Below are 22,915 nucleotides of genomic sequence, written 5' to 3' on the forward strand. Positions count from 1 at the left end.
TTATTCTTAGTTTATTACATGCTACTCCGATGTAGAAATGTAGCTGTCATATTTGCTGTTCCAAATAATGTCCTGTGTTCCCATTTCAGACTCTGACTCACACTGAACTTTTGACGTGAGTGCCCTGTCTCCCCATTCTCTAGTCCCCAGCCACCACCCCAGGCTGTCCCACAGCCTCTCCTGACCACATCGGCTAGAAGCTCTCCCAGTCTCCTTTCAACTTCATAGGGCCAACCTTTTGCCTAAGTTATGACTGTCACTATGATTTTCAGACAGCAGTTTCTTACAGAAATTATCTTTCTTCTTCATGAGAATGTTAGAAAAAGTCTCCACTTCTGAATTAGTTAGTAAGTATAGTGTGTGTGTGTGTGTGTGTGTGTGTGTGTGTGTGTGTGTGTGTGTGTATTGCTTGTGTGAATGCAGCCACATGCATGCGCCATGCACATGTGGAGGTCACAAGACAGTTTTCAGGAGTCAGTCCTCTCTGTCTGTAGCATGCAATTATTAAAAATCAGTCTTCACTATTGCTGGCTATTCTCCAGCTGAGGTAGTCTCCCCGCCCTCATGGCTATTCCCAAGTGCTGGTCCACCAATCTTCCTGTAATTTGCTTGCCACTGAACCACTATATCTTCCCAACCATCAGACCCCTGCAGCTAGCTGCCACCAAACTGCCCAGCACTCCAAAATTTCCACGGCTAGCTGGGAGCGCACTCTCACCAACCCATGCTTCACTGCGGTTAGCTTTCTTCTGGAGCTCAGCTGAGTCGCCTCTTCAAAATGGAAAACACCAGACAATCTTAGTTTAGAATCAACAGATAACACAACCACTGGGCATGGAATCTATTGTCCTAAGCTCATCAACTATTCTACGTTAGAAATCTTCTGGTGGCAGATTCTGGTAGATTCTGCCACCAGATCTAACAGTCCTCGACCGACATTTTATCCTCTTTCACTCCCCTCGCAGTCTAAAAGGAAGTGTCCTCCTCCTGTATTCCCTCTTCCTCTCTCGACCAGAAGGCCCACCTCCTCCTCACCCAGTGATTAGCTTCTCGTCTTCTTTATTATTCAATTAATTAGGGAGGAATTCCGCTGCATCCTTCCACCTTGTTAAAGTAAGGGTCTCTCCTGTCTGTCTCCCTTCTCACCATAGGAGACCTGGAATTACAGATGAGTGCAGTCACCTCTGGCTTTTATTTTTAAGACAGGGTCTCTCTCCATAGCCCAGATTCATGCTGACCAAGCTGTGCTTAAACTCACATTGATCTGCGTGCCTCTGTATCCTGAGTGCTGGAATTAATGAGATGGGTGACATTATACCTGGCTTGGCCTGGTAGGTTTTGTAGGAGTGGGGCAGGGAGGTTTTTGTCTGTGAAACCTTGACTGTCCTGGAACTCACTACGTAGACCCGACTAATCTCAAACCCACAGAGATCTGCCTACCTCAGCATCCTGAGTGCTGGGATTAAAGGAGGGCACCACTGTATGCAGCCAGCCTATTCTTTTCTTTAAATGTGATCTCTGGAGCTCAAAGTTAGCTCGTCAGGCTTGCATACCAAACACTTTTGTGCACTGAACCATCTTGCCAGCTCCTCAGTAGTTTTGAAACACTGCAAAACGCCTACTGATGTGAATATTACATTTGTACCTAAGTATTGGATAAATTAATAATAAAATAACTTAATATAAATCCTGCCTGGAAGAATCAATCGTATGTGAATATTACGGATCAATAATTAATCAGCAACATCTCTGCAATATATTCCCAAGTATTATGCTCACTTTTATGAAATTCAAGATTGGGTTAATATCATTGTGTACAACATGGACATCACGACTTTCCGTTGCACAAAGTGAATAGATTAATTTTCAGAGTAAGAGGTATGGGCTGAAGAGACAGTTCAGCCATTAAAGGCTAGGCTCGAAAGCAAAGTAAGAGGTAGTCTGTAACAGAATTGACATTTCTGGCTCTCAACTGCTGAAATGAGCTAAGTAAAGCAACCAAAAACCCAGGCAGTTGCTCATGGAACAAAACTCTAGTTGGTCAAAAACGTCTAATTGTACACCGATGACGTAATCAATAATGAAAGTCACAGGAATAGTCCCAGTAATAAATGCCCAGCCCGCTGAGTCTTATGCTAGGAAAGTCTGGGGAAGCAGTAGCACACTGCACAGTTAGATTTTCCTCCACGCTTATTTGGAGAGGGTCTAGCTGGCTGGTAACTTCCGGCACAGTAGCTGTAGAGCTCTGTATAAAACTTAAGGTTGACTCTAAAACTAAATTGTTCCCAGAGTATTTTCAGTAATGCTTCTATATTACTATCAAACTTAGCAAAGGAATAATAACCTACTGCTCATTAATACCTTATAAGAAAAAGAAAGCCACTCCTACCTTAAAATAGGATCATGCTGTAACCTTCCCACCTGCTTGACTGATGGGAGGGAGGTATCACGTTACCTTCCTGGGACAAAACCGATTCCCAAGCAACACTTGCATAATCCCCCACGTTGCCAAAACATTTGGAAGTTCCGCCTCTACCCACAGTTTCCACCCCTTGATTACTAACCCCAAGAGAAAATCAGCAGAACCTGGCAGCCACAGAGAGCAGGGAGGTATCCCTGGCTTCTGGCTTCTGCGATCACTGAACCACATGTCCTGTGCACCTCTCTGTGAGCTACCCCTGGAGAAGAGTGAGGAGTGTCACTCCCAAGGAACTAAACTAATAACAATAGGTCCTCCTCCTGAGGCCCTGTCCTGAGGCTACCTCCCAACCTTAGGGCTTCAGAATACGGAGAACAGAGGCAATGGGGCTTGCTCAAGGAGTTTCTTAACTTAAGAAATGCTACAGTGGCCCAGTTAAGAGTGCCGAGGCTGATCGCAAGTTGTCCAGGTTCAAATCCTGACTCCATCACTTGGTAGTTATGAGAATTTGAATAGTTAATCTCCCCCAAACATCCATTTCTCCTTTGTTCAAAAGAAAATTCTTATTTTCTTTTGATATTATAACTTTGTCATTATGACTTATTAAGTTATATAGTGCCTATGGGGAACTAAAATGTCTGGCACAAACAAATTGCTATGAATACTTGCTCAATGACAATGGAGAATTGGCTCACGGAGTTTTTACAGAATGTTGTGACCAATGACTGGACTACATGCACCCCATTCCCCACCCCCACCCCCACCACACCCACACACTAGAAAAAAAAAAACCTAAAATTTAAAAAAGTGGTTCTAAAGGCCCAAGCTTCTTTGTTGCCAAGTTATTTTTCCCTCCAAAGGCTACTGTTTACAAAAATTTTAAAAGAACAATGTTGATGAAGTCTCATATTCTTCCTGCACACAAAGGGAAACCCAGTGAGCATCTGAGGACTAACGTGTTGTTTTTCAACAAATGTACCTGAACCTCCACATCAAAAATGAAGAGTTTTTTGATCTTCAAAGGGCTCACGTCAGGAAGCTGTGTACTTGTCTCAATAACGCTGCCAAAGAGTCTCATGCTCTTCCATCAGCATTAGCTCCCGGCTGGGCCTCAGAATATTTTTTTTTCAGACGCCTCTGTTGGCCACAAAATTTTATGCACTGAGAATTTTGAGTTTTGAGAGCAGATTTAAGACAAACCCTTATAAATAAGATGGAGAATGATATCACCTCAGGTTTTTTTTTCTTTTTGTAATGAGACAATAAGGATTTTTTTTTCCTTTTAACTTGGCTAATCAAATGTATCGATTGTAGCCAGTGTATCTCTAAGGTATTTGGGACCCATGGAAGTCAAGCATGAGTCAGTTGCTTTCTGTATGAATGCTAAGTTATGGAGTTATTTATTTAATATTCCTAGGCAGACAGAGAATTTTCACGGCTCCTCGTTTGTCCAGCGTTCACATCTTATAAGGTCGGTACCTTCAATTTCCCCATTTCACAGACAAGGTCATTGAGGCACCATGGGATTTTGTCTAATGACATGAAGCAGCTAAACAGAAGTGTCAGAAACCAAACCCAATCTGCCTGCTTAGTGTGGGTGCTGTTTCCTAGAGAATAGAACTTGCGAGCGCTACCATTCTGCTCATTTGTGTGGAAAAGGTTGTGAGGCTGTTGTTCAATTGATTGGCTCCGTGGTTCATTCACTGAGGTACTGTGTTCAGATTTGACGGAAAATATATCTTGCCATGAATTACTCTTCGTCACCTCAGTTAATGGAGAAGAGCATGATCTAAGCTCTCTTTCTTCATTGTCTTTCTCTTCTACAAGGAGGAAGCCGCTCCACACTCTGGCTTCCTCACTCTTTTGCTATCCTGTTTTCTACATGTGTATGCGTTTCACCCAGCAATGTCCTCAACCCATGCCAGGAGAAGTCTCCTCAGGCCCTGTTTCAAAACTCCCTCCTTAAACACACCTTCTTCTGTACCTTCTCTCCTCAGTCTGTTTCACCAGCCTAATGAGGAGGGGAGAAACAGGGCAAAGAGAAAGAAAGATGGCAAAACTCCCATTAAAACACATTTTTGTGTTACGTTCCTTAAGATAAATCTCTTACGTCACTTCCCCCACCACCATCGCCCCCAACTTCTCTCTCCCTTTTCAAAAAAAAACGTTTTCAGGGCGGCTTCTTACCAAAGCCAAAATGTAAAGCTGCCTTGACCTTCAGACAGTGATGACCTCACATACCTGACGAAACTTTTAAAATTAATTACTCTTGACCTTTTCTTTGTTTCAGGATAAAAGAAAGATACAGGAAGAAATCTCACAGAAGCGTCTGAAAATAGAGGAAGAAAAATTGAAACACCAACATCTAAAGGTAACCAACATCCAACTTCCATTTTCTTTCAATGGTTTTGTGTTCAAATAGCCTGGCACCACTCATAAACCCACCCCACAGGAAAGTTGCTCTAGCAGAGGAAGATTTCCCAGGCCAGCTCAATCACCTTTCTAATCAGCAGGGAAGAGGCCAGGAGGCCTCTGATATTTGCAAATTCGAGCAATACCTTTTAGCAAACCTGGAGAAGGTTGGGAACGTGGTCTTATTGCTTCTGTAAGGGAAGAGTTTCCAAACCTTCCTCAGTAACCTTGAGAATTTGGCCCTGTTGCAGCCTTGTTTAGCATCCCTGGGGCCTGGAGCCAGCTAGGAAGTTCCTTTTGAAATGAATGAAAGGCCAACCCTTCCCCAGGGGCTGCAGAGCAGACAGTGTCTCGCCTGCCGGTCAAGGGTGCTTGTCTTCCAAAGCTCCGTGCAATGAGACCAATGTTGTTTGCATATGGTTGGGTTTCTATTTTATTTTGTTTTGACAGAACATGAGATCATCACCATAAATAAATCCCCATTTGAAAACTCAGACTTTACATCTTCCACAGGGTGTGGTCATTTTGTAATTAAAGCACATTGGGTTTCAACATTTTATTACGTAGTTTTAGCCACAGGATCCAAGTAAAGGAAAACAGGAGCTCCTTGTGAATAGGCCCAAGCAGGAAACTGTTCTTATCTGGCAGAGCTGCTATCAATAGATCGAACAAATTCCCTCAATGAACAATGCCACACAGTCATAAGATCCACAAACTTAAACTTGCCAGATTCAGCTAAATCCATTTTCCTAATGAGAAAAGTATGGGCCTCTGAAAAGGCATATCATTCAGGATTCTGGTTAGCCTTGGTCCTCTGGATTCTGTTGACTCCTGTGTTCCTGTCGAAGGTGACATTTCCACTGTTTGATAGATGGCTGAAAGTCACAATTCACCTGATAGCCTTACAAAGTGTCACACTGAATTTATGTTGCGTAGTAGACACACTCAAGAAATACATGCACACCTAGAAAAATCAATGAAAAACAAAACGTAGCAATTCGAATGAAGTCAGTCAATTCTCAATGTTTGAGACTGATCCAAAATTATTTCTTTCTCTCCCTCTCTCCCTCCCCTTCCCCCTCCCCCTCCCCATTCCAAGGACACACATACACAATTTGGATCTTGCATTAAAGAGTTTCCTACTTCAGAGTAAGCCAATGCATATCTGGAACTCAAGGACTACTATCCTTGTAGTATAGAAGACCATGTTAACTGCCAAGCTCACAGTAACAAGAAGAATGTAAATATTCCCTCAGCTTGTTTGAGGAAGTAGGTTTCACACAGGAAAAGGCTGACTCGTTCACTCAAAGATCCATTTCTGAGGTGGCCTTTATAACAGTACATGTCAAAAACAGTCCCAACAAGAACATGTAATTTTTCCTATTAATGTGCTTTCTGGAATCAAGAAGCATCTTCTAATCTAATCAACACTTTTACCAAGCTTGGGACTGCTGTTCACTGTGGTGCAGATTATACACTGCGTCATACAAATGATCTGCTAAACACCAGGCCTCGACCGCCATACACTCTGCCCCAGGGCCTGCCTGTACCTGAAGCAAGAGGCTTTCATTTTTTTCTGACCCAAGATGTTCTCCACTTTCCTTCAAGGACCCAAAAGGGAAGAGATGAGGTGGAAAAGGAAATACCATGTCCTAATTCAAGAAATTAAGATTAAATTTAAGAAGACAAGTTAAACAGTTCTGTTTTTATTTAGACTATAAACATTAATTGTGTAAACTTGAGGTCGTCAAATCAGGTTTTCATAAAGAGGTAAGGTTTAAGTAGAGCCTCATGATAAGCAGAATTTACAGAGGTACCATGTTTATAGGGCCTTTTGGTGAGCAGACATTGATAAAGCACCTATTCCTTTCAAGGTACTACACGAGACCATAAAAATATAACAAAGCTCGCTCTGTGCCTTTAAAATAACTGACATATGACTCATAATGACATTTGTCCTGTGGTCAACATTATACAAGGGGCATTGACTGCAGAGGGAATAAGGGCAAAGAGTGGCTATTTCAACATTCTTCCAGGTTTGCAGAAACCGTTCCTAGTCCAACAGAAACCGGGCCCAATTCCAAAACCAGACTGAAGAATGTGCAAAAGTATGTTAAAAATCAACTTTACGCTATTTCACCAAGTTATGAAAGTTCTATCGGTGTCATAGTTACCAGCTTCTCGACTTTCTTTTCCATCCAGTTGTCCCGCCTCCTAGGACTCTTCACTGCTCCCCTGAGTGCATGCTAGGTCCTTACACCACAGTGGCACACGTTAAACAGCATAGGCACAGGCATGTGCAAGCATCTCCTCCTGTACAGCATGCACACACACACACACACACACACACACACACACACACACACAGAGACAGACACAGAGAGACAGACAGAGAGAGAAGAGCGCCTGGATCATTTTGCACATGCAAATTTCCATTTATTAACATCCCAATCTAGTAACTCTGAGATAAGTGTGCTGCAAACCCCGTTGTCTGTGATAGCATCCATCAGTAAACTACAGCCATTATAGACTTTTTTCTTTTCTATAAGTCCATTCAACTCACAGTAAAAAAGAAAACCAATTCATCCCAAGTCTGCTGTAATTGATGAGTGCAAATGCAGCAACACTTCAGGAGACCGTTCTGTAAAACCTGACAAGTGCGGCTTGCGTGTCACCGTATCTCTTGTGGTTTCATTTAGTTACTAGGGATTTGGGCTCCGTTATCTGCCTTAGTGGTGATGGTGAGTAGACCCAGGCCCTCATAGACACTAGGGAAACAGGCTACCAGGGAGCAGCAGTAGCAGCCCGTAATATAGCTCTTGACTGTGAACCTCATTGTCATGAAGTAGTTAACCTAGTGGTGTCACGAGATTACCGTGTGGCTCTCCCAGCTTGGTATCATCAGACTGCACCATCGGAGTGTTTCTCAGATCAACAGGCAAGCGAGCGGTAAGGTCTTATGGACGATCCATAAAGACTAGAACTCACTCGTGCATCAGGATGGATTTGCTCGTAAATGAGGTTTAAAGGGCAGGAAAGATATGACTCACTTGGTTAAGTGCTTGCCATAGAAGCTCAGGGACCTAAGTCGAGATCTCCAGCACACCTATAAAAATCCAAGAATACCAGCGGGCACCTGTAATCCTAGCTCTGAGAAAGTGAAGACAGGGGCTTGCTGTCAACCAGTCCGGCCAAATCGGTGAGCCAAATCCTGTCTCAAAAATAAGGTAGAGAGCCAGCAAGATGACTGACTGGGTAAAGCTGTTTACTGCCAAGCCTGGTGACCTACATTCCATCCCGGACCCACAGAGTTGAGGGAGAAAATCCGAGATGTCTTCTGACCTCCACATCGGAACTCGGGGCATATGCACCGCCCCTGTACACAAAATAAATAAGTAAAATGTAATTTAAGATACCAAGGTGGAGAGCTGGAGAGGAAGACACCAGCGGTGACCTCTGACCTCCACATCTACCAGCCCATGTGTGCATGTGTAGAGTCTCATACACAGGTATATACACGGAAATTTGTACACACTATAGAGCACACACACACACACACACACACACACACACACATGCACACACATGAGACTTAGATGTCTAGAAACTAGCTTCAGAAAAGAATGTAAAGGTTTCATAAAAAGAAAACAGCAAATTATGAAGGCAGGATAACGGGGACAAAATGAGTCCTCTTTACTTTGCCCACTATTACAAGTCACAAAATTTGAAGGTGACAAGAGATTTTTTTTCCTAACATGTTGACAGATATAAGAAAGTGAATATCTTCTATCTTACACATTAGCTATCCTCAAATCCCATCAATAAATATAAATTAAAATCCAGGTAATATTCTTATCTTGGTGTCTTAAACCCCACACTAATACAAGCCTGTGTTACTATTATCCACTATTATCCTCTGGAGAGGAACAGTTTTGTAAAAAGCTCAACGCTGTTAGAAAGGCCTAGATTACCTGGGAAAAGACCCTTTGTGGCCTGTGTTACTTAGATGACTGAAAGAGTCTGAAAGGGTCAATAAAACACAACGATGTGGGCTCTTGCTTCACCCAGTGGTCTCTAACCCATGGTATGTGCATTTATCTATAATCTTCAGACCACTTTGTTGTGACAGGTTTTTACATGATTGCAATAGTTATTTGTAATTATTGCAATATTTATTTGTTTCCTTTTTAAAGAAGAGAAGGGCCAGGAAGGTTACAAAGAAGGGGAAATACCAGATTTATTGAGCCAAGTCAGTGGGGAAAGCTAATCTCTGCTCATATGCCCACTGTTGCCGTGCATAAGACTTGCAAGCAGTGAGAAATATGGGGAATTATTGGCAACTATAAGAACATATGTTTATATCCCCTGACGTCAGAAAAAGGCCTTGAGGGAGAAATGGCTCCTGGACGGAATCGGCAGTGGAAAAGAACACGACGAGATGAAGAAGCAGAATCAGCAAGACCAGCACCAGACCCAGGTTCTAGAGCAAAGCATCCTCAGGTATGGCCCGACTGGAGCTCTTCTCGAAAGAGAGCTGGTGGTCGTCGAAAGAACGGGGAGGTTCACATATAAGATGGGGCTGTTAGTAACGCCACAAAAACGGGTGTCAGGGGAGAAAGATATAAGGGGGGGATGTGTGTGCATGAGTGTATGCGCGTGCTCAGGTATGCTCACACATGTAGACGCCAGACGTGAATATTGAGAATTTGAGAATTTCATACAAATTCTTTTTATAATCACCCCTAAGTCCTTCCAGATAAACCCTTTTCCTCTTTACCCCTAGAACTTCATTTCTTGTTGTTGTTGTTGTTGTTGTTGTTGTTGTTGTTGTTGTTGTCGTTTAAACCATAGGCCTCCATTGAAGCATGGTCAGCCTACCAGAAGCTGCACCTTTATAAAAACCTGGTTCTCCCTCTCACAGAAACCATCAGTCACCCACAGCTCCCAGTTAAGAGTGTGGACTCACTCCCAGCTCCAAAAAAAAAAAAAAAAAAAAAAATGTGGACTCACGGACCCTTCCCATTCCGTGCTAGAATGTTGACTGTAGGTCATGAGAATCAATTGCTGTGTCCAACATGTCTTGGTCCTTGGAACAGGACTAGGGGTGGTGAGGGAATGAAGAAAGGACAGACACACATACAGAATGGCTGGTGTCAGGCGGGTAGTGCGTGTTCTGAAGGAGCCGCACCGGCTGTGCAATAGCCTGGAACCTCAGCCCGTTGCTATGGATGCAGAGAGGGAGGAGTCAGCTAGTCAGGGTAGGAGGCGTCTGTAGGCAAGGAGTCTCCGGAAGAGGAAGCTGCAAGTGCTGGTTTCTGCACACACTGATTCGTCATTTGTGAACTCCAACATGGAGGAAGGCTCTTCCATTCCAAGTCTGACCTGTTTGATCAAGGCTTTACCAGTTTTCCACAGGTCTGAGGCACCAGTCCTTGCCCTGGCTCTGTCAATAGTACCCATGCACTCAGGTCTCCATCTTCCCTTCATATATTCTCTTAGAGTTTTCTCAGCTCCCCACAGGCAATCACAGCTGCTGTGTGCTCATGATCCTGTCAGGTCCAGAAGACACTGTTTAACGCTAACCCTCCCACACGTCTTTCTCTGAAAATCCTTCCATCCCTTCTGTCTTGGTCAGTGTTTCCATCGCTGTGATGGAACCCCACAACCAAAGCAACTTGGGGAGGAAAGGGTTTAACTGGGGGAGGAAAGTCATATACCGCCAAAACATTACTCGTCAACATAGGAAGTCAGGACAGGAACTCAAACAGAGCAGAAACCTGGAGGCAGGAGCTGGTGAAGAGGCCATGAAAGGGTGCTGCTCACTAGCTTGCTCCCCATGGCTTGCTTGGCCTGATTTCTTATACAACCTAGGACCACCAGCCTTAGATGGCAGCACCCGCAATGGGATGAGCCCTCCCCTATCAATCATTAATTAAGAAAATGAACTATAGGCTTACCTGCAGCTTGCTCTTATGGAGATTTTCTTATTTGAGGTTCCCTTCTCTCAGAGGACTTTAGCTTGCGTCAAATTCACGTAGGACTATCCAGCACACCCTCTTCCTTGATGGTCCCTGGGCCTTACGAAGGGGATGTGGCATCGATGTGCTGTTTGCAGCTCGGTATTCCGTGAACACTTGTCTGCACTTAGACCAGTTCTGGGTGTCTGCATTAATCATTATCTGTTCTACAGGGGAATTTTTTTTCTGATATAGTCTGAGGTCTGCACTGGTCTATAAGGAAAGAGAGAGACACATTTTGAAGGAAACTTGATACTGTGTCAATTTTAGGAGAATAATAGTAGTTGATTCAGGACTGGAGAGATGGCTCAGTGGTTAAGACCACTGACTGCTCTTCCAGAGGTCCTGAGTTCAAATCCCAGCAACCACATGATGGCTCACAGCCATCTGTAATGAGATCTGATGCCCTCTTCTGGTGTGTCTGAAGACAGCTACGGTGCACTTATATATAATGAATAAATAAATCTATTTTTAAAAAAAAAATAGTAGTTGATTTGACCCTGAGGCCTGAGAACTCCCCAAACATGAGTTTTTGGCCAGATTTTCAGTACCAGGCATAAGGTTCCCCCTATGGAACAGGCCATAAATCCAATCAGAAGATAGTTTGTCCATCCCTATTTTTTTCTAGATAGGATGCCTCACAGAACTTGGATCTCACAGGATGAGCCAGACTGCTGCCCAGCAAGCTTCCTGAATCACAGTGTGGACCATCATGCTCAGCTTTTAAATAGACGCTGGGGACCCGAACTTGGGTCTTCACGCTTGTACAACAAGCATTTTAATCACTAAGCTCTCTCCCTGATCCCAAAAAGATGGAATTTCTTGTGACTTAGTCATGCCAGTAATTTAAAGTCCACACCTCTTCCAGGACCTCACTAAGGAGAAACCTGTGGGACAGGCCTGGGCAGGGAGTGCGGAGTCTGAGTCTTCAGCAGGCCACACTCTCTCCATGCTCACCAGATCCTTCTAGTCCTAAAATGAACTATTCGGGAGGAAAGCCTGTTTATGTCTGACGACTTTCACTGCACTAGCTCATTTACGTGCATCTTTATTTCAAAGGTTAGACTGTTGGCTGTGCTACCTCACTTAGATGGTTTTAAATGAACAACTACTAAAAGATAATGTAATTGAGAATTTTAGCTTCATTACCCCCAGCACTAGCTGTTTGCTCAGAGTGCTTCTAAACAGTAGATTAAAAATATTTTCTTAAAAACCAAGAAATGGCAAGGACCGACTTCCTCCACAGTTGAGCCCTCCCGCACAAACTTCATACCCAGAGTCCATCCAGTTTAAGCTTGTGATTTTGTTCTCCATTTCCCAACACAGAAAGAACCCTTATCTCTAACGACTCCCAGGCTAATCCCTATAAGCCTTCCCGCCATGCTGACACCTCCTTGCTTCACTTCAGAATCTCCTTTTCCAGCCTTTCCAATATATCAAACACCTACAACTCCCCTTGTCCCTGATGATAGGCAAAGTGGCTGTACACAGTCAGCCTCCGGGGACAGGTCAAGGCAGCAATTCTGCGTAATCCCAGAGAGTTTACTAGGATTCTCTGATTGCCTTTTAGCCTCGCCTGAATGCTCCAAGAAGCACATAGCTTCTAGCTGGACTGATAATGGCTGTCTAGACAAAGCTCCTGTCTGATCAAGAATTTTAAAGAGGGAGGAGATGTTTAATGAGGTATAGAGGATATACTGTCCCCATTTGGTCTTAATAACCTTTAGAGAAAGACATCCATCACTTTTTGCCGAGATCTGAGAAAAAGCAGACGGGCCTGTATTCCCTCGTCTAGTTCTCTCAGTGCCTTCAAAATGTCACACATCGACCTTTGGAGACTCAGCTCTCACAGAAAGGTATTATCTCTCCTAGGAAGTCTTTAGACATATTCTGTCCCTTTGTTCTTTCTCCCGAACCTGCCCAACTCTCTTCTACTCTCTTTACCAAGTTGCCACTCCTAGCATTTTGCTATAACTTAATTTTGAACTTTCACGATGCTGTTAAGTCATCAGGACTCCTTAATGAGCCCCAGATTTATTTAGTCCACAGATATTAATAATAATGATGATAATAATAAAAATAGTTAATGGTGTTTGAAAGGGGCTGTATACAGTTTATGAAGTATTTGACTAAACATATTTTGACAGTCGCAGCAATCCTAAAAACAATTCCATGTCAGACAAGGAAATGGGCTCAAAGAAAGTAGGGGACTTTATGCCCAGCCACAGGGTGCATGAAGAACAGACAGCTCTAACGCCAGAGTTCTGCAGCTAGAAAAGAGAGTTCTCAGTACAAGAGTTTGGAAGCAATGACGCAGATGATACGGGCTAGTATCAAAAATAATCAACCAAGAGCTTTTCAAAGGACCTATCCTAAAGAGATGCATTAGGAAGGAATTAGTAGAGTCCACATCTTCATTGACCTCTAGAGGCGTGTTTGTCTGTTTTTTTTTTTTAATGTGCAAGAACAGACTGTTCTGAAATAAAATATGAGTGTGCATGATATCTGTGCCTTGTCTGTGTTGCAGCAGCCCCACAGATGCCCCCTATAATAAAATCCTGTTGCCAAGCAACTTTACCTGGCCACTGAAGAGTTTTTTCCTCGGGTCTTTCTAAAGCTGCTAAATACTCGGGTTCATGTTTTTCAATTCAATCTTCCACCCAAGTAACTACCATGGGGCTTAAGAAGCCCTTTTGACCAATAAAATCAGGAGGCTCCTACTGTTGCCTCCACAACCAACTGAAGCAATCAAAGTAAGCAGCCATGCCTCCTTCCCTGAGCAGAGAAAGAATCCAAGTGAATGCCTGTGATTTCTCACTTAGGTGCCTGCTTGGGACTGACATTTGCTGCTCTGCCAGGCCCCTCAGCAAAAGGATAAGAGTTAAATGGGGACATCAAAATAGAAATGACGCCATTGCCTCAGAGTTCACAACAGGGCCAGACCCTGCCTGTGGAGTGTTCATTCCTTCTATGTTCATGGTTTTGGTGACAGCTTGACTTGGGCTTCTAAATCTCCTCTACCACCCACGGAATGTGAGCCCAGCTCGTCTCCTTCTACCTCTCTCAGCCTCAGTTTCCTTCCGTGTAAGTTGGGGCAATTGGAGCCACCACGGGACTCTTGGGAAAACAGTGATTTCCCTTACATATAGTAGGTGATCAATATAAATACTGATACACATATATAATATTACTCTTCATTGAAAGTATAGATCGAAGGGCTAGGGAGCTGGCTAATGCTGTTTGTGTGTGATGTTCTAGTTTAATTCCATGACCAAAAGCAGCTTGAGGTAGAAAAGGATTTATTTGGCTTAGAGGTTGCAGTCTCTCACTGGGGAAACCAGGGCAGACAACTAGAGGCAGGAACTGACACTGAGTCTATGGGGAATGTGGCTTACTAGCCTGATAGCCCTAGCTTGCTGAGCAACCTTTCTCACACAGCCCAAGTACACTTTCCATCCATTACTAGTAAATAAAACTCCCCACAAATCAGTCTGAGAAAGGAAAGGGTTCCCCTTCCCAAGCATGTCAAGCTGACAACCGATATTAGCCATCCATGACAGCAATACAATAAGCTGAGTCAAGATTCCCAGCATCCATATAATAAGCCAGGCATGGCTACCTGTAACCCTAACAACAGGGGCTGACACTAATGGGTGGGGAGGGGGTCCTTGCTGGCTATCGAGTCTAGCAAATCAGCATCTCCAGTTTCAGAGACCATGTTTCAAAAAGCAGAGAAGTATCTAGGTAAGGCATCCTAACATCAACCTCTGGCATTCATAAACACACATGCTCACCCAAGTGTGCATGAAAACACATACAGAGACAGAGAGACAGAGAGAAAGAGAGAGACAGACAAACAGATAGAGAGACAGAGAGATAATATATATCAATTTTGTAAAGGGGTGTGTCTGGAGAGATGGCTCAGTGGTTAAGAGCAATGGCTGCTCTTCCAGAGGTCCTGAGTTCAATTCCCAGCAACCACATGGTGGCTCACAACCATTTGTAATGGGATCTGATACCCTCTACTGGTGTGTCTGAAGACAGCTACAGAGTACTCATATAAAATAAATAAATCTTAATTTAAAAAAAAAAGAGGTCTACATAAAGCTAAGCACAGTGTTGCTCACCTATAACCCCAGCACTTGGCAAAGGCGTACAGTTTAAAGCCAGTCTAGTTTGGGAGACCAGTGTAGGCAACATAAGATCCTATCTTTTTTAAAAAAATGTGTTTTTTAATTAAGAAAAATTCAGGAAAGTCAGGATATTTCCTAGCACTTTATCCAAGTAGGCTTATTATTTGCCCACGCTCTCTCACTTCTTTGAGTACAAAAACATCTTTTTCTTTATGTATGGGAGTACCACCAAGCTAGGATTCTTTCCACTTGAAGTAACTGATTAATATTCCCTATAACTTACTAATAGAACTTAGTTTCTCTAGTACACTTACAACACACCAAGCACGATACTAAACACTTTGTATATATGTCATGAAAATCTCACAACCACCTGTGTGGTAATTAACAAGCAGAAAAATTAACATCAATAAGGGCCAACTCATGACCACTGCATGCCTAAAACATTAACAGCTTAGGTTTTGATCTGAGTCAAATTTCTAATCATAAACCAGAACTGTGCCTGCAGAAATATTTAGCAAAAGTTAAGTTCTAAAAACTCAGACTTAGCATTTTTTATTTCCATTTCAAGCCATGGTTTCACCTTTGAAGGCATCCCATTATGTAGACACTCACCTGAGCATTGACATATCTGAGAGGGCTCGAGGGTTCCCTAACTCACACACAACCTTGAAGTGGAGCCATGCCTTTTACTCATCCTTGTGTTCTTTCTTCCAAAGGGGAGGCGGGGGAAACATTGCACAAACTAAGTGGGTTTCCATGGTTTCTGTCCTTGAATCACAATCCTAGAACAGGAACATATTACTGAGAAAATAATTTGCCTGGTTCCCTGATTCATACCTGAGAAGGCACTGCTCCCAGGAGAACGCTACTTACCATGTCCTCTAACCTACTTTGCTCCGAGTTTCAGTTTGCCTCTTAAAGAGGCAAACTGTTCATCGTGTGATCTCTGAATGATTTACTTCGTGATTGTTGACATGGATGGTCTGACCTCTTGGTTCAAACAGCCATGAGCACAGATATATGGGCTGGCATGACACCCGACCCTGACACTTTACTGCTGTCCTGCACCCTACACTTAACAGGAAATCCAGGACACCTCTCTCTCTCTCTCTCTCTCTCTCTCTCTCTCTCTCTCTCTCTCTCTCTCTCTCTCTCTCTCTCTCTCAAGTCTACAGAGGAACTGTGTTCCCAGCAAATTTTCATTACTTTCCTGGGTCCTTTCCCGCACCTGCCCTATAGCTCTTCATAACAGAAATTGCCTTCAATCAAGCTCCTCTCAAGCACTCTTTACTTCTGGAATCATGTCCAAAGACCTCTGACTTTAATTGGCACATGCAGAGTGCCTGACAGAAATGTCATAAGCATAAAATGTAAAAGGTTAACTGCCAAGGAGAATGAGGCAAACACACCACATTCCCTTCGAGAAGGATAAGCTAAGCTACTTATGATTAAACGTTCTCTAAGCTTTTTTTTTCTCACATTCCCAAGGACTCTTCTGACCTTTTGCCTTCTGTTAATAAGCTTTCGTTGGTGCCCAGATAGTTAGAAGCTGCTCTCTGCGTAGACTGGAGTTTGGGCAAAGGTACATGTGAAGTCTTGTATTTCTGTGTGACTCTACATCATAAGAAAAGCCAAGAAGTGGGCTGTGACAACAGCTGAAGCCACGTCCCACAGAACTCAAAAAAAGCCCTTCACAAAGGGAGACAGAGTATGTGACAAATGCAGTCTGCTCAGTATCGTATAACAGGATATCACTTGGTTAGCTCAGAAGACCTGAGGCAAGATTCAACGACAAAAGAAAACCCAAACGATTGATGTCAAAATATAAAGTTCAGTCCTTCTTGAATGCTGAATAATTTTATTTACCTAACACAGGGTATGTGCAACTTCATGGAACTAGTGCCTCATTGAATAAGCAAGAGATTTTGGGTGTAAATAGCCCACTCTGAATGTTTCTGCCTTCCTATTTTGACTCAAAATAAGTATATCTAATACCATATAGCAGGGACATAGTCAAGCTGTTCTCTGTGACAACCTAAGAGAGAAGAGAAAGAAAAAGAGGGGGAGAAACCCACCACTTGTCTCTTTAATTAAAGTCCTGTTGCCTAGGAACACTCAAGAAGTTATTCTGAGGCAGTTACATGAGTCAAGATCATTGCAAACATGTTTTTCTCCCCATTTGACTAATTGCTTTACCAGATTTGTAATAGCTCATCTGCTGTTGTTTTTAATTCCCCAGATAGACTGATTAATTTTAATTCAGGGTCCTTGGTCTTAACCAAATAAGCTCAGTAAAACCCAAACCTCAGAAAGAAAGAAAGAAAGAAAGAAAGAAAGAAAGAAAGAAAGAAAGAAAGAAAGAAAGAAAAGAGAGAGAGAGAGAGAGAGAGAGAAAGGCTGCACATCACACTCCCATCTCTCTCTCTCTTTCTCTCTCTCTCTCTCTCTCTCTCTCTCTCTCTCTCTCTCTCTCTCTCTCTCCCCCCCCTGTGTACTAAGAATGGCTCTCAATACATAGGTTATTAGTCTAATAAGAGTGGTAGCTGGTAGATGGGTTGATAGGTAAATGGACAGACTTAAAAATAGAATAGTGAATGACAAATAGTAATGAACAGAAAAAACAAACTTCGTTATTTTTTCAATTCAAAAATCATAAGCACACAATTATCTTTGGGTTGAGGGAAAGTCATATAGGAGCAGTGTCCGGAGTTCTGAGTTGTCAATGGTATGTTTTTCCATGTTGCCATAGTTTCACTTTCTTTCCCTCTGTTCATGCCCCTTTATTTTCTCAACCCATCCCCATGCCTTCTTTCTTGCCCAAACCTAGCAATTTCATCTCATGTCATCAGAAACAGATACTGAATGATAACTGACCCAGAATATAAACCTACCACTGGGTATGTTGACAAGAAGATTAGAACAACTTCTAAGGGTTGCCCCATGATACCATTTCAGCCCAATGATGCCAGTATCCCAAGTATTGTTCTGAGCCCTCCAAAGGTAGTCCCAACCTAGTTTTACACTTAAGGCAGGAAAGAACAGAATATTATAAATGTGGTAACACCCAGGCTTTGAGAAGGCTGGCTATAGAACCACATGTTCCTTAGTCATCTCACTGAACTTGCCTTCCACTCGTCTGAAGGTGACTCCAGAGCCATAAAACCCCCAGAAAATGCATGCTTCTGTATTTGCCTCTCTTTAGATCCTTTAACTTTTCAAAGTATTTTTACATTTATTTTCTCATATCAAATGGCATTCCATGCCTTAAAACACAAATTTCAGAGCCTTTGCACGTATGTGTATCTCTTTGTCTTGGATGAGGTTAAAAATAACACATACAGAAAAGATCAGGAGGTGGATTGTCTTCAAGGATCTTTTCTCTACACCTTGGTGATAGAAAATAAAATCTTCGGGCTGGAGAGATGGCTCAGCCGTTAAAGGCTAGGCTCACAACCAAAAATATAAGAAAATAAAATCTTCAAAAGCAGAGACATTGCATTAGAGGAAGGATCTGTGCTGCCATGGGGACCCGGCTTTTCTATTTTTAAGGAATATTTAGCAACTCGAAGACAAACCACACCCACCTCTTGCATGAACCACATGTACTCCTTTTAACAAATCCTTTGTCTGCCATCAGACAAGTATTGCTGAGTTCATTTGGACCACTCACAGTGAACTGGCCCCTAGTTGGTTATCAGATGTTATGTTCGGATAGAAACTTATAATTGTTGGTCTTCAAATAATAAACCCTCTTCTTGAAATTGTAGAAGTAATTGTCATCTTGGAGCTTACTGCTGAATAAACTCACCCTTACCAGTTCTTTCTGAACTCTGGCTGGCTGGTTCAACTCAGCTGTTCTGGCTCAAACTCCTCTCCAAGCTGACTGATGCAAACTAGCTCTTCTCTGCTTCTCACTGAATTGCTCTGCTTGGCCTCACACTAACTCTGGTAATTTGTTCTAATCTTCTGAATCCTTCTTATTCTCTGGCTTCAACTGCCTCTTCTGGCCTGCACTACATGAATTGTACAAACTGAATGGAACTTGTGAACAAACACAACTGAACCCAACTTTATTGCACAAACTGTGCTGACTGAACCAATTCCCAAGTGGCTCTCCCTACACTGCTCTTAAATAGCCTCTCTTTCTGTCTGTTCTCATGAGAGTTGTGTGTATCCTATCTCTGACTCATTCTGTCAACTCTTTCTCTGATTCGTTATTATGTCTGCCCCTCAATTAGACATCACTTTCAAACATGGCTGCTTCCTTCTACAAACTAATTTTACCTTCGTTGTTTGGGATTAAACATGTTTATTAAAGGCATGTCTGTGTTCCAGTCAGTGAGATTAAAGGTATGTTACGCCAACTAGATCACTCAGACCTAGAAGGTCTCTGGATGTGATCCATTGAGAGAGCAGCCATGGTGTGGTTAGAAATCATCTACATGAAATCAAATAGTAACAATTAAAACTAAGAAACAAAGTAAAATGGAAGTACTTAGAAAATATAGAAGCTACTCTGTGACACCATTAGGGACAAATGTTAAAGGCTACAAGGCCCAAAGCCAGTGGTCATTTCTGAATGAAAAAGCTAACAGCTATGTAGATCCCTGAATACCCTTTCCCACATCATTGAATAGTTTCAAATGGCTTGTTTGCTATAAACACTTTTCTCCTTCACCTTACCCTAACCCTTCTCTTCCTCCTCTTCCTCTTCCTCTTCTTCCTCCTCCTCCTCCTCTCCCTCCTCCTCTTCCTCCTCTTACTCCTTAGATATGTAGCTGTTGCTGGTAGTTACTATGTAAACCATGCTGATTTTGAAATCTCAGAGACCCACCCACCTCTCTTTCCCTAGTGCTGAAATCAAAAGCCATCACACCTGACCCTCCCCTAAATTTTAACAACCGTGGGAGGTGGTGGAGAGGGGTAACAAAATCACGGCTGGGTGATCTTGAGTTAATTTACAGTATGCTAGCTTCAACAGTACTTGAAAGTCGTTTGGGAAACTCAGGACACCTAAGCAGAGATCAAATCGAATTATCGTTGCAATTATTTTGCTCTCGTTAAGTGATTGGCAAGTGCTACTGGATTATCCACATGCCCCAATTAAAATCTACACAGTCCACTTCTATCCTGCCAGATCATTTGAGAAACCTAACCAAGTCCCTTTTGCCACACCAGCCTGCAGTGTGTGTTTATTGGCATTAACTTGAAAATGACTTCTTTAATAACTTACACATGGTATGAATGACTCTTTAAAAACCAGTTTTGTTTCGTATATTCTCTAATGAGCAATACTCTTAAAAAACAAAACCTTACTCTGGTTGGTAGACTTCTCTATGAACTCAGTGTATCCTAATGTCATCTGTCTGAATGGCAGTGGCAAACCATGGTAGTCTCATCAGCCCATCCAACAGTTGTGACTATTTACAGGGTTTTATTAGAAGACCGGGCTTACCATTGCACAAACTGTCTGCCTATGATGATAAATTATTTAGCTCTCTTAAGCATCTGTTGTTTCCAGTCCTCAGACTGACATTTGCTTCCGTACCATTGTGCTACCTTTCAAGTTCTACACATATGAAAGCCGCATTGTGTTCCTTGCCGTGCTCCTTGCCCTGTTCTTAAACGCTCAGGATTAGAGACAACAGATCTAGCTCCAGGCAAAATGCATGCTCACTATTATGAGTGCCCTTTCATTCTTTGACCCATAGCGTGTGACTGTTACACTGGTAGGTAGGTCTTCAGCAATGCATGGCTTTACTTACATGTCTGTGCAATGTGCATCGTCTTTTTGACAAATAAATACATCCTTAGTAAAGGTGCTAAATATCTGGTGAAAATTATCAGTGCTCAAATGTTAAAAATAAAATAATTTTTAAATCTCCTATTTGATTTGCTTAAATACCCTCAATTATATTTTTGTTTGTCCCATCCTTTTTGAGATGGGAAGTCTAACATTACAGCCCAGGCTAGCCTTAAATTCATAATAATATTTCTGCTTTTCATCCAGGATGTTAAGATTACCAGCAAAGCAACAGCCAGTGTACCTTGACCATAGCCTCAATTTTATTGGGAAAATCTAGTTTGGAACAACATATCTTTAACCTTTGACCCTTTACTAGTAACCAATGTCCCCAGTAGAGATCATCTGACCAAGGTAATCAGTTGTGTATAAACAATAACATCCACTGAACCTCCAGAGGGATTCACTCATAAGTTTTGATTTAAAAAATAAATAAATTATCTGGTAGTGGAGCATAGCTTTAATTCCAGCACTCAGGAGGCAGAGACAGGAGGATCTCTATGAATTCAAAGCCAGACTGTCCTACAGAGCAAACTCCAGGATAGTCAGAGCTACACAGAAAAAAAAAACTTATCTCAAAAAAACAAAATTAATAATAAAAGTTATAATAATAAATTTTAAAATGTTCTTTATCAGAAATTTTAGCCATGTTGTTAATTTTTTCTAATTAAAAAGTAACTAAGCAAAACTGTATGAGCTGTCCATATAAACCATCACTAGTAGAAAAGTCTTATTTTTCTTTTTTCTGCTAGTTTATTACCCAAAATGCAAAATACTACTGGAGAATTCTTCAGCTCATTGACAGAAACTCAAAATTGGGTCAAATCTTGATTTCTCACCCATGAAACTGTGCAATGGTTAGTACAATGGTTTCCTTGATTTAAAGGAGTCAACCTAAATGTTGCTTGGTGTGACATTTAAAAGTCTCACACAGAAAAATCTTAACTGTTAAGCATTAAAAATGAAAGGACAGCGGTCTGCTCCTTCCCATTTGACCCTTTGTATATGCTTGACAGTATACTCAAAACCACTCAATTCACCATGGCATTCCAGATTAGGTGGGAGAGGTAAATAGAAGGCAAGCAGCCCTATTTTAAGAAAATGGTCTGAAAGCTGTGGATACTTGTTAATGTCCTACTGGGCGAAAGAATTAGTCATGTGTGCCATCAAAATACACAAAAGAATGGACATCTAGTCTACCTTCAGATATCCACTGGGGCATATAAAACTCATGGAAATGTATTACTAAAAAGAATTGAGAGATGGATTTGACAGCAGGGGTAATAAGGTTATCATAATTCAAACCAGGCATGGTGGTGCATATCTATAATCCTACTACTAGAAAATTAAAAAGCAAGAGGATTATTGAAAGTTCAAGGCCATCTTGGTCTATGTGCAAGTTCAGACCAGGCAGTTGCTACACAGCAAGACCCTGACTTAAAAAAGGAAAAGGGAAAGGAAAACTTTGATTAGGATATTCTTTCTGCCAAATTTTACTAAAAGACTATAAAAAATACTCTGGTGAAGCCGACGATACTGGGGAACTGTTAAATTTTTCTATCTAGAACAGTATTTTTTAAGGACAAGTTTTCAGAAGGAGAAACTCCTTAATAAGGACTTTTCTCTTCCTCAGTCTGATGAGTGGGCCATCCGTGAAATCCCATCGAATGAGATAGTGCCGATAGCTGAGGCTATATCACTCTTCACTATCTTACCATGAACAATAACACATCCCTTTCTTACTGCCTATCAAAATGAATGTTACATCAACGTTCACAGAAATCAATTTTCAATTTTAAGACTTATTTCCACAGTGGCTAACAGAGTAAGAGAAGGCAGAGATTCGCTTTCAAATTCTGTCCGGCCTCATATCGCCTATGAACCTCAGGACCATTTGCCTATTCCGGTGCCCTGCTTGCTCATATATTCAGTGGAACTAAAAAGCTACTCATAGGTGGCTTATGAATTAAGAATTAATTAGGCCATAGTTTATACTGTCAATATAGAACACTTGTTGAACATTTTCTAATCACTAAAATGTCCAGTACTGAAAAGTTTTGGCCATAAACTTTTGAAGTGAACTGGTGGTTATTTTTGCCTCATGAGTTCCAGTCTGTTTGGCTCCTAA

At 42.0% G+C, this 22,915-nt stretch overlaps 1 protein-coding gene across 1 annotated transcript in view; it reads left to right on the forward strand.

Moving 5' to 3' along the window:
• Palmd (palmdelphin) overlaps positions 1–22,915 on the forward strand; it is a 51,642-nt gene that overhangs the window by 11,239 nt on the left and 17,488 nt on the right. Inside the window, exons 2-3 of the mRNA XM_032897417.1 lie at positions 4,710–4,790; positions 9,207–9,331. Coding sequence (XP_032753308.1) covers positions 4,710–4,790; positions 9,207–9,331 — 206 coding nt within the window. The remainder of the gene's footprint in view (positions 1–4,709; positions 4,791–9,206; positions 9,332–22,915) is intronic.

Source organism: Rattus rattus, chromosome 3, assembly GCF_011064425.1.
Source record: "Rattus rattus isolate New Zealand chromosome 3, Rrattus_CSIRO_v1, whole genome shotgun sequence".
NCBI lineage: Eukaryota > Metazoa > Chordata > Mammalia > Rodentia > Muridae > Rattus > Rattus rattus.